Genomic DNA, 22,098 nt, shown 5'->3' with positions numbered 1-22,098 from the left:
TCACTTTGTTTAGCACAGAATCTCACAAAGTTTTTTTCTCATATGCTGCTAAGTCACTTCAGTTGTGTCCGACTCTGTGTGACCCCATAGACGGCAGCCCACCAGGCTCCCCCGTCCCTGGGATTCTCCAGGCAAGAATATTGGAGTGGGTTGCCATTTCCTTCTCCAATGTATGCATGCATGCTAAGTTGCTTCAGTCATGTCCGACTCTGTGCGACCCTACGGACTGCAGCTGGTGGGCTCCTCTGTCCACACAATTCTCTAGGCAAGAATATTGGAGTGGGTTGCCATTTCCTTCTCCATTTTCTCATATATCTTAACCAGTATTCAATATTAGTATTACGTGGAGATCTTGTTTACAGATCTTGTGCAAATGTCATCCTTACAGGTTACATGTCACCTCGTCTTGTTCTTTTATTCATGCTTGCTTCACCTATGTGAGTGCAGGGGTTCTGCTCTTCATCTGCCTCAACCATCTGGCCTATCAATACCTCAAAGGGGGCTCACTTTCTCCACAGCAAGACTTTTCCAGAATTCAACTGCCATCCAACTTACATGCTCCTTCCTCTACTTTCCAGAGCAAGTTAGTCAGTGTTACCTACTTTTGTCAACTATTTTATATAGGCCCACATGTTTGCCTGCAGAGAGTTCAGCCTTCTGGGGGCAGAAAATTTTTTGATATTTCTTATTCTCTCTCACCATTTGGTTCAGAGCTTTTATACTTAGGATTTTAACAAATACTTGGTAGCTCAAAATTATGTACTATATGGTTTCGGTGTGATGCCTTTCTATCTAACACACTGAATACTGTTTCCCAATTTGCCCAACAGACCCTCTGTGATTAACACAGGGTATTTCAGTTCTACTTGCTTTTTTGAGATCTCAGCTCTCTGTGTGTGCAAAGTCAGGACTTCCTTGTGGTAGTTTTTCTTGCTGCACTTTTTATTTTTTAAACTCACCTTTGTGTTTTCCCTTGTAGCTCAGAATCTTAAGCTTAAGAATCTGCCTGCAATGCAGAAGACCTGGGTTTGATCCCTGGGTTGGGATGATCCCCTAGAGAAGGGAATGGCAACCTACTCTAGTATTCTTGCCTGAAAAATTCCATGGACAGAGGAGCCTGGCGGGCTACAGTCCACAGAGTCACAAAGAGACACAACTGAGTGATTAACACTTTCACTTTGCTTGTTTTTTTTTTTTAAATTTTATTTTATGGACATACTATTTGGATGTGCTTTCTTTCTTTCTCTCTTTGTTTGTCCACACCATGTGGCATGTAGTATCTTAGTTCCTGGACCAGGGATCAGAGGTTTTTTTATTTTTTTATTTTCTTTTAGGAACTGCAGTTTTGGCATTCTCTGTGGTCTATAGAATCCTTTCCTAAGAGCTTATAGGCCTGATTTGAGGTATGGACTCATTAATCCCATACCTCCCCACTCAGGGCCATAACAGATGGCATACAGCTAACTAAAAGAGAAGTCAGGCAGCAGAATGCTAAAGTCAGGGAGAATGTAGGGAGTCTGGGAGACAATGAAAGAAAGTGCTTCTCTGAGAATTTTGTACTTACTTTACTTTCAGGTGGTCCAGAAACTGGAAGAGAAATACTGAACACTACTTTCTTTTGTTCCTTCCATTTACCTACTTCTCCCAAATATCTCATCTGTTCAACGGATCTAAGAAGCTTAACTGAATCAAATTCTCAGCTAACCTTACAGAGTCAATTGTGCCTGTTAGCCCCGGCAGGCTTAGTCTAGGGATAATTTAAGGCACAGTGAGAAAGCTAGTTTTTTGAGTAAGATTTATCTACATAGAGATTCCAAGGGTTTATTAACCCATTTACTACATCAACTACCAATAAGTATGGGAGGAAAGGAAAAAAGGTGCAACTTTAAGTGTTGATACCACAGAGGGCAGCGGTAGCAAAAGAGATTGGAAGTAAATGGCAAGGAGAACAATTCTAGGAAACTGTGGAAGAACTGGTAGAGAAGCATGTAAAAAACAGCCAACACTTGGCTGTAGCACACAGCTATACCTAACTTCCTTGCAAGGGTTGTAAAATAATTTGATGCCCAAATAACCCACTAGGTCACAAAAGTCAGCATTTAGCATGACTGATTGGTTTGCTGGAAATTAATTTATTGGGTTATATAGCATTAAGAAGAGAGAGAATGGAACAGAATTGACAGTACTATATCAGTAAGGTTAAATATTGCTTTGTTAACAATTTGTTTCGTGTGTGTGTGTATGAATTGGGCTGTGATATATGCTTCTGCATAATAATAAGTTAAAAATGTGAATAATAGGATATAATGATAACCATACATTTATCAAGTAAAAAAAGATCCACATTTGGGAAGTTTGTGGGATTAGGAATACATTTTTACCAAGTAAATGGTACGAACCTAACACCAGCAAATGCATACACTCAAAAGAGAAAATAGCATTCTAAACTTAAGAACTTTAAAGTAAACTGGCTGTGAGCTAGCTGAGAGCAGAAATTGTAGCATACTCATCTTTTCCTCCATAGTAGCTAGGTCAATGTGTGCCCCAAAAGAGATATCCTATAAATGTTTGGGGATTTGAATAGATTTTGATGATTCAATACTAACAATCTTAGTATTAACATACATTTTTTTTTCAATCTCATTTTCATATGAGCATTCATTATGACATTTGGAGGCAATTCTTATTCTTATAAATTTGTATCATAAATACTTCTTTTGAGACAAATGAGTTGTAGCTGTTCCCTAAGCAGAGTGGTCTTTAAATATTAAAAACCAGGAAACTGACAGATGATTCTCTCACTAAAGATTAGTTTGTTAACACTCTGTCTTAGACTGCCTGTCTTAGACTGCTAGAGACCATTTTTGTGTTGGGGGATGTTATTCTAGTATTGTCACTGTTAGAGATTTTTTGGACAAAGGTGAATAAACATATAACCATGTCTTTCTCCTTTCCAAGTACTGTTAAATCAAAACAGATAAATTTCATAAAGGGGAAAGATTGCAGAAACTTTAAATGACAGAACAGCCAGGACACACATTTATGATACTGAGGAAAGAAAGGTTTGGGAACAATTTCAAAGTATTATGTCTTCAAATAAATGACCATCATCAATGTTAGCTTCACTAATCTTTTCCATTTCATTAAACTGTGTCATTTTGGGTCAAATTTTTCTGAATCCTCCATGAAAATACGAGATGGTACACTGAATAAAATATAATATTTAGGTTCAACAGATGAAAAACAATCAAATACTTACAGTAGCTGTAAGGAAAACAGTCCTTCAAATAAACTTTTTGGGAGTTCTGTGATTTTATTTCCATAGAGGACACTGGAAAACACATGATTTAAACAAACAAAAAAAAAATCAGAGACCAACCAGCAAAACAAATTTATCCAAACAAACGTGTTCAGGCATAAAGGAGGTTAGTAAGCCCCATATATCATAAAGCCATAGCAGAGTAAACAAACTTCAATTTGGAAATGTTTCAGCCATAGCAGAGTAAACAAACTTCAATTTGGAAATGTTTCTCCCCTGATTATAGGTTAGATGTATGTTTATGGTAGAAAGTTTGAAACCATAGATAAACAAAAAATTAAGAAAAATTAACACAATTTATAATTTTACTGTCCTTTCATAGAAATGTCCCCATTTAATTTGTCATGTTTTTATACACAAATACACACAGCTCATATATGAAAGCATACCGTATATAACAAAGCAGAACACTAACCTGGAATCCATTGTTTTTCAAAGGGGTAAAATTTAGAATTATCGTAATGGCTAAGAGTGAACGGAATCCATATAAGTGTAAAATATTTGTTTGAAATATATAATGTATATATATTACATTTTACATTTTATCAGAAATGTAAAATTTGCAAAGACAGTGATCACTAATATTTATACAGAATTTTTAAAATGTATGTTCCCCAAAGAAATATGAATAGGAATGTATCCTCATGTCCTCACCCCCCAGCCCCCCGCATTAGCACTAAGTGTACCAGAAAGTGCAGGGACCCTGACAATCACTGTAATACACCTAGTGCCTAGGCTTTGGCACACAGTGATGTTCTAACATTGGATTGATGAATAAATGTTGTTTGAAGAGGAAAATGAAGTAAAAATTAGCACAGGAATAAATTAAGGAAATTATTCACAGAAATGATGAAATGAGAGGATTTCAACAGCAAGGAAATGAAAACGATGACTCATCCTGCTGGCTAGTGAAAACAGGTCTGCAATGATGCCCTTCTATTCTCAGTCTCATTAAGGAGGGGAGAGACCATAATAATGTGAAGGAAAAGACAGAAATTATATTTTTAAGGGGACAAATGAGTTGTAGCTATTCTCTAAGCAGTCCATGGGGTCGCGAACACGACTTGGCAACTGAACAATCACAATCAAGAGTTACAAAAATGCGCATATATATTTTAAGAAAGTAGTTTCTCTCAGGAGTTTAAGAAAAAAAAAATCAGACAAATACAATATTTTTATGTGCTAAATATTAATCGTAGTCTAATTTATAATGGTGAAAAATGAAATACAAATAAAATATTTCCAGATTCTAAAGAAGGGGATTGGTTAAATATATATTTCACATTGATAAAAATCATGATTGAAGAAATATTTGGTGACATGAAAGTATTTATGATATTATGTGTATGCTCTGTGTTCAATCACATCCAACTCATTGTGGCCCCATGGACTGTGGCCCATCAGGTTTCTCTTCCATGGAACTTTCCAGGTAAGAATACTGGAGTGGGTTGCCATTTCCTACTTCAGGGGATCTTCCCCACCTAGAGATCGCAGCCACATCTCTTGCATCCCCTGCATTGGTAGGCAGGTTCTTTACCACTAGTATCACCTGGGAAACCCTTATGATATGATGTTAAGTTTAAAACAGCATAATACAGAAGAATATATTACAGTATAATTTCACTTAGAAAAATATACTCATATATACATAGAAAAAAGTGGATGATCTCTAGATTGCAGGTGATTTGCCATCCAGAGGTCATTTGAATTTACATCTATCTATCTATATATATATTTAAAAATATTCTCTACCATGGGCATATATACTTTAAAAGTCAGAAACATTCGTTTGGAAAAAAAATAAATGGGTATCATAAAATGTAAAGGAAAAAGCTAAAATGAGAATCAAAATATGTTTGGCAGCTGTACCTGACTTCTGTTCAGAAAGGAGGGGAAATGACAATGCAAGAGAGATGAATCAGAGTGAGGAAAAAGCTATTCCCTTTTAAGATGTCAGTGAGAGGTGGGATAAATTATAAAATATGAAGAAAATTCTTAAGGAAATAAATTTGGGTACTATACTGTACAAGTAGACATATCATTTGTATAGATTCCAGTGGTATAGCTATATAGTTTGACATAAAAAGTCATTTATGTAGAATATAGATCTTTTAAAAAAAAATGTAAGTCAGAAAAGAAACAATTTTAAAAACACAGGAACAAAAGAGAACTCTACATTGTCAGACTCAAGGAGTAAAGGCATCAAGAAAGGGTAAAGAAATACTAAGACATGTCTTCAGGTCAAGAATAAGAGAAAGAGGACTTTAGGGAACAAATGATCAGATCAAGTTGGCACCAATTTGGGTATTCAATAGAATATCATTCAAGTAATGCATTCAGCAAAAATACTATACATTCACTATGTGCCAGGAATTTTGCAGGTTCTAAGACTGGTGCCCAATTAAACTGAATCCAACTGTAACTTGTTCATGTGTGTGTGCATGCTCAGTTGATTCAGCTGTGTCTGACTCTGTGGAACCCTATGGACTGTAGCTTGCCAGGCTCCCCTGTACATGGGATTCTCCAGGCAAGAATACAGGAGTAGATAACTTGTTCAATGTTCACCATTTGCCCATGTGCCAGTCACTGATAAAACTGAGATAAATAAAAAGTATGATTTCAAAGAATCAACCAAAAGGGTGCGTGATTACACTTTACATTTCCTGCCAGCAGTTGTTTCCCTGGTTTTAGACTTCATATCCTAACAAACAAACAAACAAACAAAAATGAACCTAGGCAGACACAGCAGGTGAAGTGATAGTTTTCCTTTTTTTTTTTCTGGTCCAAAGAAAATTGCAGTTTTCTGAGCAGACCAACATCAGTTCAGTGCAGTTCAGTCGCTCAATCATGTCTGACTCTTTGAGACCCCACGGACTGCAGCACGCCAGGCCTCCCTGTCCATCACCAACTCCCGGAGTTTACTCAAACTCATGTTCATTGAGTCAGTGATGCTATCCAAACATCCCATCCTCTGTCGTCCCCTTCTCCTCCCTCCTTCAATCTTTCCCAGCATCAGGGTCTTTTCAAATGAGTCAGTTCTTCGCATCAGGTGGCCAAAGTATTGGAGTTTCAGCTTCAACATCAGTCCTTCCATAGAACACTCAGGACGGATCTTCTTTAGGATGGATTGGCTAGATCTCCTTGCTGTCCAAGGGACTCTCAAGAGTCTTCTCCAACACCATAGTTCGAAAGTGTCAATTCTTCAGCGCTCAGATTTCTTTATGGTCCAACTCTCACATCCATACATGATTACTGGAAAAACCATAGCCTTGACTAGATGGACCTTGGTTGGCAAAGTAATGTCCCTGCTTTTTAATATGCTGTTTAGGTTGGTCATAACTTTCCTTCCAAGAAGCAAGCGTCTTTTAATTTCATGGCTGCAGTCACCATCTGCAGTGATTTTGGAGCCAAAAAAAAGAAATAAAGTCTCTCACTGTTTCCACTGTTTCCCCATCTATTTGCCATGAAGTGATGGGACTGGATGCCATGATCTTAGTTTTCTGAATGGTGAGCTTTAAGCCAACTTTTTCACTCCCCTCTTTCACTTTCATCAAGAGGCTCTTTACAACCCAGATAAGCTGGTACATCTCCTCCACTTGGTATGAGTGTAAAGTATTCTACAAACCCCAAGTGTTTATCTAAGTATCACACATGTGTATCCTGAAATTCTCATTGGCTACCATTGACTTCGGAAGTTCCTAAGAGCCCTGTAGTAATCTACATCAATAAGAACTCTTCTCTAAGCATCACCTCAAACAAAGAAACCAGGTTTCATTTTTAAACTTTAAAATTAAAATTTGAAATAATACATACTCTACTTAGCAGATTTGTGAAGATTTTATACAAATTTGAAGGAATAACAGTCTCTATAAATTCACTTTAATTTATACAGCTATCTCCCTGGAAGTCCTTTTGACATTAAGAAGCTGCCATACTTTTCTTATATTTGTTCTTTGAGAGATTAAAGCTGGTTCTTTCAGGGAAGTCTTTAAGGTGATGAAGTAGAGGGTTGGAGGGGGGCCCTTTCACCGGTCATCTTTCATTGTTCTCTGCACAACTTTACCTAGGATCATTCTAAATGGGGCTATAATTGTACCCAGTGACAGTGACTATGGGTTTAAGGATGGGATTATAAACGCAGTACTGATCGGAGCCTCCAAAGTAAACATTTTCCCTTTACTTCTGTAAGAAAACACTGTCAAAAGAGGGGCTCATACTCGATCTCTAAACAGTAAAACTGTCGAATTCTAAAATATAAACCCCTAAAAATTGGCTGATTTTAGTGACAGGTAGCAGTTCTCCATAAAAATGATAAAATTCACTAATGATTTATAATAATTAATACTGTTAATAATGCACATAAAGGAACACATTCTTTAAATCAAAATTTAAATCGTAGAGCCATTATTCCTTATGCATTCTACTTCCCTTCAGTTATGTGGCCAATACTTACAGTGAATTCAGAGAGCGTAGTCCTTGGAAAGCATCTGGTGCTAGCTCAGAGATCTGATTATTGCTCAGGTCGCTAAGATTAAAAATAGGGTTAGGTTAAATTAAATAGAATGTCAGAGAGATTTACTGCAGGAGAAAGCTATTTATTGCCTTTACATGTCAGTTTTGCACCTATCAATATGTGTATAATATTTTCAACATCTGAAGCATACTAAACTTTTAAAAACAATCACACTTGTGAATCAATTATTGGCTATTTCTCTAAATTATTATTAAAGACAGCATGTCTTATTTTTGAAAACAGAACAGTTAAGAATTTGACTGCATAATATATTGACCACATATGTTCATACTAGTGTGAATTAGTATGCTAAATTACAAAGAAATTAATAAATTAATATTTTAGCTTTTAACATTACACTACTATAGAACTAGCAACCAGATAGTCACATCACTTAATATTTAAGCTGTCAAACACTTAAATATTCATACTTAAATGGATGTCTTTGCATGTTCATGACCTGTATAATTTTTAAAAATTTCATTGATTTCAGAATATTATTCACTCACATTCTTCTAAGCTTTTTATATGGTGAGAAAGCTCCAGGAGGGATGACCTTGATTGAGTTCTGTTCCAAACGTCTGCAATGAAAAATATATTCAATTTTTAAATAGAAATGTGAGCTCTCAGATATGTTTAATTCAAGTCATGTCAAGAAGCAAAGGTGATATGCTTCCTGAGTGATATTTTCTTGCTTTTTTCTCTAAAAAGACTATTAAAATTAACTGTGCTCTTCCCTAAACATGGTGCAAGATTGGGAGTGAAAACAAAGCAACTGTGAAAACAATAAGAAGATTTTGGTTTTTAAGCATTGTGGGTTCATTAATATTTAAGTCTGGACTTTGTATAAAAGAGAGAACACCTATGTTGGGAATACATTTTACCAAGTTCAATATCAGTGAGAGAAATATGTTGTAACACTGAAGAGATGTAGAACATGTTTCAGAGATAGCTATAACTCTTCCACAAAAGACTTTATTGTTGAATATTAAATTTTATAAGCCATTTCCTCTACAGAAAGCATGTTACAGGTTGAAAAAACTGTTATATGCATAAAATTATTTTTAAAGCTACTTCTGAGGCAAAATCTTGAATTTTAAATCAGTAAGTACTACAGATATTTTTGGTAACACTCTCTGGACTCTGTCAATCCATTATGTGAATATTTCATGTGAAAACCACTGCAGGAGAGTGCATTTAAACACAACTGAAGTATTTTTATGATAAACTAAAATCTGCAAGTTGAAAGTAACCCTCTAACTTTATCTATTCCATACTTCTGTGATCAAAGTAAGACAAGATTTTACCAATCTAGTTATGAAAGAAGCAAAATAGTATATTTCATAGGGTGGTTTGGTAAATATTTCAGTCCATTAAAAATGCTGTTTCTCAGCCTCCTCTCTACCTGTACAAATATCCTCCTGTACACTTCCCATCCCCTCTCTCACTTCTGCTCTGCACCCCAGAGAGCTGATTCCTGTGAACCACACAGTCCAGGCTCAAGTGCTGGCTTTTGTGAGACTTGGTCGGGGTGGGAGACTGAAGGTGGGAGGAGGGAAGAAGTCAAAGTATTCTGCCCTTTTCTGCCTCACGGGGTGTCCTGAGCAGTGGTCTCATTTCCTTCATTGTAGCTCGTGCTAAGGACTAGCTCCTGACTTTGTATAACACTACCTTCTCCTTAGTTCTGTATAGCCCTGGAGGTGGAAGCAGCTTTCTTACCTCTGTGTCATTTTCTATAGCTGTTTGACTCATTCATCATACTAAATCCATCTGCTGAAATACCTGGCATGAGTTCCATTTTTTCTTCTGAATTAAAAAATATGTATACATATATATACGCATATACATTTATATTGGCAGGTAGATTCTTTACCATTAGTGCCACCTAGGAAGCCCATTAGTATATTTACATATAAATAGAATGTACATATATAGACAATTTATAGGCTATATATGTATCATATACAGCAATTAATTTTTATTGAATGTTGGTAATACTTTGACATTTATATGTATTACAAACATTTTTTAATGAACATCAGATCAAAACAAAATATTTCTAGGAGGTTAAATCAAATTTCTTAAATTTTGTTCTTTTCTGATTCCAAATCCATTATTACAATACCACGTTTTCTTCCATAGTCTCAGGGTTCACCCTCTGACCTCTTCGTCCCTACACGCAACGGGCTTTCTCAATCTTTGTTGCTCTTGAATTCACTGTAGCACTTGATACTGTGAACAATCTCTCCCTGGGATGTGATACTGTATGTTGCTTATTCTTGCTCTGCTTTTCTCTTTTTAATTTATGGCTTCACTTTCTAGTCCTCTAAAGAGAGTTATTCCCCAAGTTTCTGTCCTTTTCCTCTCTCACACAAAACGAAAAATCTCTTCTCTGACCTGCAATGTTAATCATGATTCTCCCCCTCCAAAAAGCAGAAGTCATTCTGTTCATATTAAAGACAAACTTAAGCTTAAACTATTTATGAAATACATAAATAAGAAAATTAAAATCACTCATAATACATCACTCAGATCAGTGAATTTTACTTGTTTTTATGCATATATATTTATTTTATATAACTAAAATTTTACTGTATAGAGGATTTTGAGTTGAATCTTCTACACTAAATATAATATCATCTATGTTTTCCTAACCATCAAAATTTTTGGAAGACCTTATTTTTTATTTTTTAGGCTTTCTTGATGACTGTCAAAATGGTCCATAATTTCTTAATCATTTTTTATTGTTATCCATTGAAATTAATAACAATTTTACATCATTATTAATAATATTGAGATATTTTAAGATGACTAGCACACAGCCTTTCTTTGAAGCCTTTCTTTACTTTCTTTGGTATGGTTAATTGTATCTTTCTCTCTATGCAAGAGAATTTTCTTCTAAATGTCTCTGCTCTTCTCTGACTATATTAATTTTTCACATATCCCTCCTCTACCAGGCTGTTAGCTCCTAAGGGGCTGATTTACCCTAGAAGAAAACAAATAAATCCTATGAATAAAATAAGGATTTGGCATCTGGATTATTTATCTAGGTCTTAAGAAAGGGTTACTTTCTTCAAAAGCCCAAAGCATAGCAAAGGCTACTTTAACAATTTCACTGTTACATTTATTGATTACAACTTTATGAATTGATGGCTTAGTGACAAATATTTTTTTTTGTGATCCATTCTTGTAGTTGGATTTTGAGTAGTTTAAAATGTCATAAATGAAATATAATAAAAACAAGCTATAGATGGAATACTATTGATTAAAGGGCTTTCTTCAAATCTAGGTTAATGAAACATCATTTCAGTTTGTAAAAGATTTCTCAATATAATGTGATGATAAGAAAAAATAAAAATTCTTAGTGTCTAGTACAGTATTCTTCTTTTAACAGTCATGCAAAACTAGATCATGCAATTACTTTTTATAAATACAATTTCAGCTTCTTAAAAATAAGGACTCAGCAATTATTCATTCATTAAATCTGCAAATATTTAATGACTACTCAGGGCAACATTACATAATTGGAGTTCATTAGTGACTGAAAGTACAGATATGTTTATACCCTCATGGACATTTTATTAATAAAATGTCCAATTTTACAGTTAAATTTCCAACTGATTTGCTTAATGCAAGCTTTTTTAAAACTGTGCTATTCAGTACTAAGATTTCTGAAATGTCAATATTAACCATAAATATGGTAAAACAAATTCTATCACTTATCATAACTAAAAAGCTTCTTCACATATTTAGAATTTTTAAAACTAAATGATGAATTCAAAAATTCATTTATTATTTTAAATTCTCAGAAACTAGGATACTTCTAATGATCACTAATTGTTCTAATGGCATTCAAATATATTTTATTGTAACTTGGTTTGTGTTGAATCTGCAATTAATTTCATTGATAACTATTCCTGCTAAAATACAAGAAGACATAATGAGTGAGGCTATTTATTTTTTAGAAAACATATGCTCAAAAATTTATAAAATGAAAAGAATTAATGATGAAATATTTAACTTTATATGCAAAATAGTAATTTAAATATAATATAACAATGCTGCATATATTATTCCATATTGCAATGTGCCATGACTTATTTCACATGGCAATCCATTACATTTATAACATAAGCAACAAAAAGCTGAAATATGCTCTTCTGTATTTACCTATTTATTTCTAACTTGTTCCAAAAAAAAAGTATTTGAAACAAAACTTATATGGTCATTTACATTGATTTAGCAGCTAATTGGTTTCTGTGGCACTGTCTAGCCTGGAGAATCCCAGGGATGGCGGAGCCTGGTGGGCTGCCGTCTATGGGGTCGCACAGAGTCAGACATGACTGAAGCGACTTAGCAGCAGCAGCAGCAATCCATTAAGGCACAATGTAATTGCCTTCTTCATTCAGAGGGACAGATTCTCATGCAGGAAAATATTCTACCACTGATAGACATCAACCAGTAAATTTTAAAACGCTTTAAAATGTCTATTTTTTGTCTTCAGTAGACAAACAATAACATAGTATGTACTTCCTGTAAACTTTTAGGTCTCTAGGATAAATAAGTTTTGTGTTTTATTACAAGAACTTCATAATATATTTGACAAACGACAAACAACACACATCTCAAAAATTGCCCTTCTTCTTCAAATAAGAGGTAAGGATTAAAGCCAGATTATAAAAAATAAGGAAGAAAAGACTAGAGTTTTCAGGTGAAGGTTAAAAAAAAGTAAATGAAATTTACTTTGCTATTCTCTAATCTTCTACTTTAATAGCAGAGAATCTGCTGAATTTTATAGAGCACAAATTTAAATCCACTGTTCCATGAAGAATCTAATTAAAAACATTCCAGGGTTACAAAAACTGATAGTGTAATGGCTAAGATATATTTGCATGCTAAAGATAAAATCCACCATAATTAAGAGCCTTGCAAATGCTAGCCCTTCATAAAAGGAAAACTCAGTATTTTGAATTTCAAAGTAAAAATAGATTTAGAAAACAAACAAATTTATAAACCCTATATGATAAAAGTAGTCTTTTCATTTAAAAAAAGCCAGAACCTTTTACTCCACAGAATGTACATGAATAATTCCAAAACATTTCATCACTGGGTATAAGTATACATGAAAGTAATTTGCTGTTACACTTCACCAAAACCAGAAGGGAGTTTTAGTAAGAAGTTCAGTTTTAGTTAGAAGACAATTTTCTAACTTCTCCAATAAAAATATTCACAAGTATGCTTAACCAATGAAGACCTTTCCTCCCTATTCCTATGTATCTTTTTCTCTTGCTCTCTAATTATTGCTTTTTTAAAAAATATGTTTTCACACATCTAGAGTTCCTAAAGAATAAACAGCTACCAACATACATCACGTTCTGGTGTCTATTTCAAAGACGGTAGAAAATAGGAAATTATCAGTAAATCTCTCTGCTGTAACATTATGGACACTTAAAACATGGAAATTATATGCAGGTATAGCTGGGCTCTGTGACATATAAATACTCTACTACAGTTACCAATAAACAGATCTTATATCAGGAAAGTGTAAGACATACAGTGCAATTGGGTGATTAAAAATTCCACCTAGTTCCAAAGACATTTACACTGAATTAAACAACATTAGTTTAGTTTAGATGACGCTTTCAGCTCACTAGCTTTCAATAGTCAAGCACTAGTTTCAATAAATTATTTTGACAAACTCTAAAAAATGACATCCACATGCCGAAGCTGAAATGGCTCTCCCCAAGAGGCATTTATGTTTTGTGTATGTATAGATATAAAGATTAAAAACATGTAGTACAGTGAGTAAAAGTATGAGCTTTATATAGGCTTGGGTTAAATTTAGAATCTGCCACTGATTAGCTCTGTGGACCTTGCAAAATTTACTGTTTGTTTCTCTGTGTCTCCGTTTCTCTTTCTGAAAAATAAGAAAATAAACCCTGCTATAATTGTTTTGGTATAAATCATGAGATATAGAAAACATATATGGTGTATTTTTCCAGTTCCAAAATAGTGGGAAAAGTAAAAATGAGGATATATATGTGCATATATGTAACATATAACATATGGCATTATATAATATCTATAGCAAATATTAGTTACACATAAACACACAGATTATATAAAGGATTAAATCTGATACATGACTTGATCTCTAATGTGAAATAAATATTTATGTTTCAAAACACATTTTTAAACAAATTAGCAAGACAGGTTTTTTGCAGATAATTCATAATTGTATATTAAATATCTATATTCATGCATCATTCTTATAGAGGCTGAAAAAGCAATACAAATGGTTGCTGTTTCCATGATCAACATGATTAAAAAAGAGCACTTACTCTAATTTGAAAACTGTCTGAGAAACTCGAAAAAGGTTTTTACACCACCAGTAAAGTATGAGTTTGGATTGATTGTTTCTATAACATACAGCCCAGATGCTGATTATACATGGCAATAAAACTGACAGTTCTTTGCATTTTCCCCATCTGCTTTCAACGTAAATGGCAAAAACAGCTGCCAAAGAATAGAACAGATTTAATGGAGTGAAGGCTGGGGTTGCAGAATGACTTTAGCTTCTGAGTCATGGACTACTCAGAGTAGACAAACATTCTTATCATAGGTAATATCAGCCCTGCATTTGTAAAAGAGGAAGCAGTAATATTATTTTGCCATCAGAGATCCTCTTGTCTGTTACACAATAATTCTAAATAAGTACTTTATATTTTGGGGATATTATTTCTAACTTTAGCTGTAAATGCACACCACTGAAATCTTTCATGTCTCTACATAAAATGATACAAGATTATTTTAGACTAGAATTTTATTAGTTATGTAATTGTGGTTACCAGAACTTTTTAAGTTTAATAAATATCTTTAACAGCTGAGTGAATATTGGCCTCTAGAGGGACATACTTCATATATAGCTGGCATTTTTGCCTTAAGACTATGTCCATCCTAATTGATTATCAATAATTCCTATTTTGGGATGACTTGTTCCTGAAAACTGTCCATTTCCTTAATCTTATTTTATTTCCTGTGATGTCATTCTGGGTATATTTCCCTCAGTGCAAATTTAATTGATGTTTTCATAGTAAAAATAACTCTTTTCCATTTGATCTTTAAGCATTTAAAGTAAAACAAAAATGTGTGTTTGAGTTTCTATTGACCTCATATTTCAGGCAATGACATTCTGAATAAGCGTTAAAATTTTTATGTACGTATTTAAATGGACACATACTCAAATGCAAACAAAAGTGCACTCAATACACAGAATCACATAATTTAGATTTAGAGGGAAAAATGGGCTAAGACACGTGACTTACCAATTTCAGGGTGACAGAGTACAGATTCATAATGTCAGTAACAATCAGTTTTCACATATAATTTTTCCTTCACAATCCAAGAAAAACAAACAGAAGTTTTGCTGCTTTGTTTTTCATTAATAACTAAGATCTTTTGGATGCTTAATAGAAGTTAGGCACTGAACTAAGTCCCCTATTTGGTAATAATTTTAGTTTTAAAAACATTATGCAAATTACCTTTAATGGAATAACTCATTGAATAGATAGCAACTAGCCTTCTCCCCGATGCCTGCACAGAATTATTGCCCAAGTCATCTGTTATCTTTCCCCTAAAGTTCAGATAACACTATGATTGCTAGTAGAATTTGAACGAAAAAAGATTTCAGCTTACTCTTCCAGGCTGATTATATGACCATCAATCAATAACTTAATTCTTTAAAGGAATGACAATTTTATTCACCTGAGAATGAATAATACTTTGTGCCCCGGCTGTCCTCATTTTTATGTTAAAGTCTACATAGGTCTTATTCATATCTGATGGGTCTTCATTAGATGGGTCTATACCTTCTATAGACTCTATCAAAAGTGAATACTCCATGTTAGAGTGATTTTTCTAACTAACAAAGCAATTCATACTACAATGCTCAAAATTTTCCCTTCTATTCTATTGTCATCAGGACAGTGATTTTTCAAGATGAGCTTTCACTGTATGTTCTAACCACTAAAACTGTTTTAATTTCCCAAAAACATACAACTCATACAACTTTTCTGGGTCTTTCCACTCTATAGAAAGCCCCGGATCTCTCTGCTTGTAAAACATATCCTCATATATGATGATTCTTTGAGTCTCCCAGGAAAATCAAGATATTCCTTTCTCTGCCTTCCCATGCATATGTATTTTATTAATTATCATGTAGATTTTAAAATTTCTGTTGCATAAAACTTAAATTCTCTATGTTGTAAACATTTTGAAAGCTGAAACTGGGACCTCTCATCTGTAATGCCTGATGCAAAGTAGGCACTCAAAAATAGTGTTGATTATGTAGTAAGTGAAAAATCGTACATTTTCACATGTCATTCTCCATTGCAATAATATTCATCAGATGCCTTGGAATTTTTAAGAGAAACCAGTTGGAGCATCTGCTTTTACCCCTCTAGCCATTTTAATACTTCTTTTTCACTAATTCATTTATAATTTTATCATACTCATTTTCATATCTTATCTAATATTACAGATGTTTGATTCATTCTTCTATACTTTTCTCTTGTGAGAGTCATTGTGGCTTTCTGCTTGAATGATCAAACAACTCAATAACAATAGAAGAACATAAAAGGTATGTGTACACATGCATGTAACATATACTTTATAGACATAAATTTTTGTGAAATTAGGTACAAATAAAAAATATATTGAAAAGGCAACCAACAGAATGGGAGAAATATTTGCAAATCATATATAATAGGGATTAACATCCTAAATATATAAAGAATTCACACAACTCAGTCGCAAAAAAGCAAGTAATCAAAATAATGAATGACCAAACAAACTGAATAGACACTGTTCCAAAGGTAACATACAAATATGGTGAGTAGCTACATGAAGAGGTGCTTGACAACACTAATCACTGCTGCTGCTGCTAAGTCACTTCAGTCGTGTCCGACTCTGTGTGACCCCATAGATGGAAGCCCACCAGGCTCCCCCTTCCCTGGGATTCTCCAGGCAAGAACACTGGAGTAGCAGAGAAATGCAAATGAAGAACAGTGAGGTATCACCTCATACCAGTTAGGATAGCTATTATCAAAAAGGTAAGAGAAAAAAATTGTTGGCAAACATGTAGAAAAAGGAAACTTTATGCCCCTTGGTGAGAATGAAACCATTATGGAAAACAGTATGCTGTGCTGTGCTTAGTCGCTCAGTTGTGTCTGACTGTTTGCGACCCAGTGGACTGCAGCCCGCCAGGCTCCTCTGCCCAGGTTCCTCTTGCCTGGACTCCAGGCAAGAATACTGGAGTGGGGTGCCATGCTCTCCTCCAGGGGATCTTCCCAATCCAGAGATCGAACCCAGGTCTCCCATATTGTAGGCGGATTCTTTACTGTCTGAGCCACCAGGAAGCCCAAGAATACTGGAGTGGGTTGCCATGTCCTCCTTCAGGGAATCTTTTCAACCCAGAAATTGAACTGAGGTCTCCTGCAATGCAGGCAGATTCTTTACCAGCTGAGCTACCAGGGAAGCCCCCAAAACAACTACAATATGCTCCAGGAATCCCACTCTTAGGTATATACCTGAAGGAACCGAAATCATTATCTCTAAGCAGTATTTGTATCTCCATGTTTTTGCAGCTTTATTCACTAATGGCAAACTATGGAAACAACCTACATGTACTATGACAGATGAATGGATAAAGAAATTGTGGTATGTATACTATCATTTGAGACAACACGGATAAACCAGGAGGGCATATGCTGAGTGAAGTAAGGCAAATAGATAAGTACAAATACTGGATGTTTTTACTTATATGTGGAACCAAAAAAAAAAAAAAGAAAAGATGATTTCACGAAATAGAAGAGTGATTGGCAGAGGCTGGTGGTTGGGGAGGTGTATGTCAACAGGTACAAATTTTCAGTTATAAGAAGAATAAATTCTGAGAGTTACAGCATGCTAACTACAGTTAATATATTTCAAATATTGTATACTTGAAAATTGCTCAAAGTGAAACTTAAGCATTCTCACCAGAAACAAAAAGAGTTAACTATTTGAGGTGATGAATGTGTTAATTATCTTGATCTTTGTAATCACCACACAATGAATAAGTATTTCAAATCATCATGATGTACCCTTTGAATACATACAATTGTGTTTGTCAATTATTCCTTAGTAAAATTGGAAAAAAGGAAGTAAATTGAGGGAAATTGATGCAAATAATTTTCTTATCATGAATGTATGCTCTTAATAAAAATGAATTTTCTTTACAAAGATGATTACTCTTCTATTTAATTCAATAGCAATTAATGATATCAAGATAATCAAGATATGCATATAAAATTGAGAATTTTGCCATGATAAAGATGAAAACACTCCAGTGATTATTAGTGAACTCAGTGGTCTCTGGAATTACAGATACAGTTTAATCTATAAATGTATTTTACCAAATTTATCTTATACTATTTTGCTGTGGAACTATCAAAATTGCTGTAGGGATTACACTAAGCATGGCTACTGATAACAAAGAATTAAGTAAGATGTCTGTTCTGAGGAAACACAATGGTGATGTTTATTTTGTATATTGAACAAAATGCTCTCTGAATTCTGTAGGAAGTGAAATTACTATGTATTTTTCTAAGCTCCTAACTTATAACGGAATCATGATATAACAACTTCAGACAGGTATTTGTTCAATATTGTCTAAATAATAGCAGGAAAAGTGAAAGTGAAAGTCGCTCAGTCATGTCCAACTCTTTGCGACCCCATGGAATAGACCATGGTATTCTCCAGACCAGAATACTGGAGTGGGTAGCTGTTCCTTCTCCAGGGGACCTTCCCAACCCAGGGATCCTGCATTGCAGGTGGATTCTTTACCAGCTGAGCCACCAGGGAAACCTTGAAAGTCAAGGTAATTTATACGTGCTATAAAAATTAGTCAAACTACATATTATATTTATTTTTAAAATTTATTTTCAAAATCTGCATAATCAAAAGAAAACACAGCATGACAGCTATACTGTGAGCTAAGACATTCCTAAGTACATGTTAAAGTAAGAAAGTCATGCTTGATTTCATGAGTACTTGTAACTTCCCTAATAAGCTAATATACAATAGGCTATTTAAAAACATATTGAGGTGGATGAAACTGGAGCCTATTATACAGAGTGAAGTAAGCCAGAAAGAAAAACACCAATACAGTATACTAACACATATATATGGAATTTAGAAAGATGCAAATGATAACCCTGTATACGAGACAGCAAAAGAGACACAGATGTATAGAACAGTCTTTGGGACTCTATGGGAGAGGATGAGGGTGGGATGATTTGTGAGAATGGCATTGAAACATGTATGTTGTCATATGTGAAACGAATCACTAGTTCAGGGTCAATGCATATTATACGATGCTCGGGGCTGGCATGCGGGGATGACCCAGAGGGAGGATAAAGGGAGGAGGGAGGTGGGAGGGGGGTTCAGGAGGGGGAACTTATGTAAACCCGGGGCGAATTCATATCAATGTATGGCAAAACCAACCAATATAATATTGTAAAATAATTTGCCTCCAATAAAAAATAAATTAATTACATAAAAAAAAAATAAAAACATATTGATCAAATCTAATTTATATATCCCTACCATGGTGGCTCAGACTGTGAAGAATCTGCCTGCAATGAAGGCGACCTGGGTTTGATCCCTAGGTTGGGAAAATCCTCTAGAGAATGGAATGGATACCCACTCTAGTATGATTGCCTGGAGAATTCTATGGACAGAGCAGCCTGGTGGGCTACAGTTTATGGGGTTGCAGAGTCAGACTCGACTGAGCGACGAAAGCATTCACTTTTTCACCAACAGAAACTCAAATAACTTTGAAATATGCAGATTCAAAATTTGACAAGTACAATTTAATTGAAATAAGGATTCAAAATTTTGGAAGGGGCAAATGCAAAAATAGCATGTAGAAGGGTTAAACACAAGAAGAGTGCCTAAACAGAAATGGAGGACAAAGATATATTTTTTAAATCAGATATTCAATGTCAAACATGCAGTTTATAATCAGATACAGCATTCAAGAATCATTCTTACTTTCATTTCTTTATAAACATGCATGCAAATGATCCAGAGGAAACAAAAGGAAAAAAAATGTACTCCTAAACTTCATATCCAACCTCTAACATTGTGAATCTCTTTCAAAGAGTCTTCTTTACTAGCAGAGTAAAAGCAGTGCAGTGAGCTTATACCACAAAGTGAGTTCCCTTTCCATTTTACTGAATGTGTGCTTAGTTGCTCAGTTCTGTCCTATTCTTTGCAACCATTTGGACTGTAGCCCTCCAGGTTCCTCTGTCCATAAGGTTTTTCAGGCATGAATACTGGAGTGGGTTGTCATTTTCCAAATCCAAAACAAGCACTATAACTTGAGAATTTGCAATACACCTTAGAAAACACTGAGACAATGCTCATAAGACCTGACCTGAGAACTTTACTACCAGAATTTCCCTTTCCAAATTTGAACACAAATTTGAACAAAATTTGAAGATCAGAGAAGATCCCTGATCTTCAGGGATCTTCAGACAAATTAAAAGACAAATTGTATGGCTTCCAGATTTGGAGGCCCGGAAAATGCAACCAAGATTAAAAACAATAAGAACTAAGAGTGAACAAGACATACTAAATTGTCACAACCTATGTCTAAATGTCCTCTGTGATTTATGGAATTTCTGTATAATGGTTTGGATAGGTGATATGCCACAGAAAATCTATAACTGGATTGAAGAGAACTAAATGTCTACTTTATAGCAATCTATCACATGGCATTGAAAATATTATACCTCAAGATTTAAGAAATTAATTCAGAGGATCTGATATACAGAGAATCAATTTGCTATTAATGATTTTGTTGCCATGGGTCAGACCATCCATGTATAGACTTGCCTGAGGTATTCCATCTGTATGAAAACAAGGTGCTCAACCAGCAGAGTTCAAAGCAGCAAAGTGTCGGACAGCTTCTGGAGCAGCAACAACTTCTTTCTTCTAAATCTAATTCTACCCAATATTATACATTCTATTTTCCCTCACCTTTCTTCACTAGTTGATTCTCCTTCATCACATTTTCTTTTATTATGAAGAATAGAGGCTTGGAGGCTCTCCTGAGCTTGTGTCCCAGATCACCCACTCATCCTCCAATGCTGTTCTCCCCACCCACACAGCGTTAAGTTTTGGGACAAAAGTGGTGAAGAAAAAAGATGTGGTCCTCCCCTCGTTAAGCTTGCAGTCTAATAGGGTAGGTTGACATTAACCAGAATATGGAATTAAGTTGTGATAACTTCTATACAGACAAAATCTAGGGAGATATGAGACTATTTAATAGAGGATAGGAAAGAAGACAACAGTTCTAGACATAAAGTAATACAAATACAATTCCTATACCTTCACTCCTTGTCTTTCTCTCTGCTTCTTCCCTTCATGTGTAAGTTTCGTAAAGTGTCCTGTTTTCTGATATTTGCCTCTCCTGATTTTTTTCATTTGACCCTTTTATGATATTCCAACAAGCTAAGCCACATCTACCTTTTTTTGGTAGCTGGACGGAAGATGGAACATGGGTTTTGGAGCCAAATAAATCTAAGGCTAAGGCAGTTTAGTCACTTCACAATTGAATAACTTTTCTTTTTTCTTTTTAAACAAGATTTCTTCATTGTTTTGAGCCTGGTCTGTTTTCTTTCCTTTTTGTTTGGTCTCACCACACAGCATTCAGGATCTTACTCACAAATCCCTGCAGTGGAAGCACAGATTCTTAACCACTGGACCACTAGGGAAGTCCAGAGCCCGATCTTTTTAAAATATCAAGATGAAGTTGTCAGCTTTCAAGGGATTAGAAATGTCTGATAACTTGCAAAAAAAAGAAGTTCTACGGATAATTTATGGTAAAAATCCAGACTGAAAACATTATATGAAAACTATGAAAGGAGTTTATAATGTTCAGTTCATTATGTATTAAAAATATGGAACCCGTAACAAATTTTAAAGAAGATGTTGTCCAGCTTTATTTCTACATTTGTGAATCTTACTGATTCTTTAATCAAAAATAAAAGAGTAATAAAATAAATGAGTCACTAAGTTAGTAACTTGTGCCACTATAAAGAATGGTAACGGGGTATTTTGTTGGAGTTGAAGATCAATAGGATTTATTAACAGATGCTCCACTGATACAGCTGATAATGTAATAATCAGAGAAGTAAAATTCACCTAGAGCTTTGCATGTTTC

General features: G+C 34.7%; 1 protein-coding gene across 2 annotated transcripts in view; it reads right to left on the bottom strand.

Annotated features, from left to right (window-relative positions):
* Positions 1-22,098, bottom strand: part of SLIT2 (slit guidance ligand 2) — a 415,143-nt gene that overhangs the window by 107,278 nt on the left and 285,767 nt on the right. For both annotated transcript variants that reach the window (XM_055434236.2, XM_055434237.2), the window contains exons 10-12: positions 8,342-8,413; positions 7,773-7,844; positions 3,260-3,331 (exon numbers count right to left, since the gene is read on the bottom strand). In XM_055434236.2, coding sequence (XP_055290211.1) covers positions 3,260-3,331; positions 7,773-7,844; positions 8,342-8,413 — 216 coding nt within the window. The remainder of the gene's footprint in view (positions 1-3,259; positions 3,332-7,772; positions 7,845-8,341; positions 8,414-22,098) is intronic.

The sequence above is a fragment of the Moschus berezovskii genome, chromosome 5 (assembly GCF_049115385.1).
Source record: "Moschus berezovskii isolate FMDL1 chromosome 5, NW_MosBer_1.0, whole genome shotgun sequence".
NCBI classification, from domain to species: Eukaryota; Metazoa; Chordata; class Mammalia; order Artiodactyla; family Moschidae; genus Moschus; species Moschus berezovskii.
This window is presented reverse-complemented; position numbering and strand designations above follow the sequence as displayed.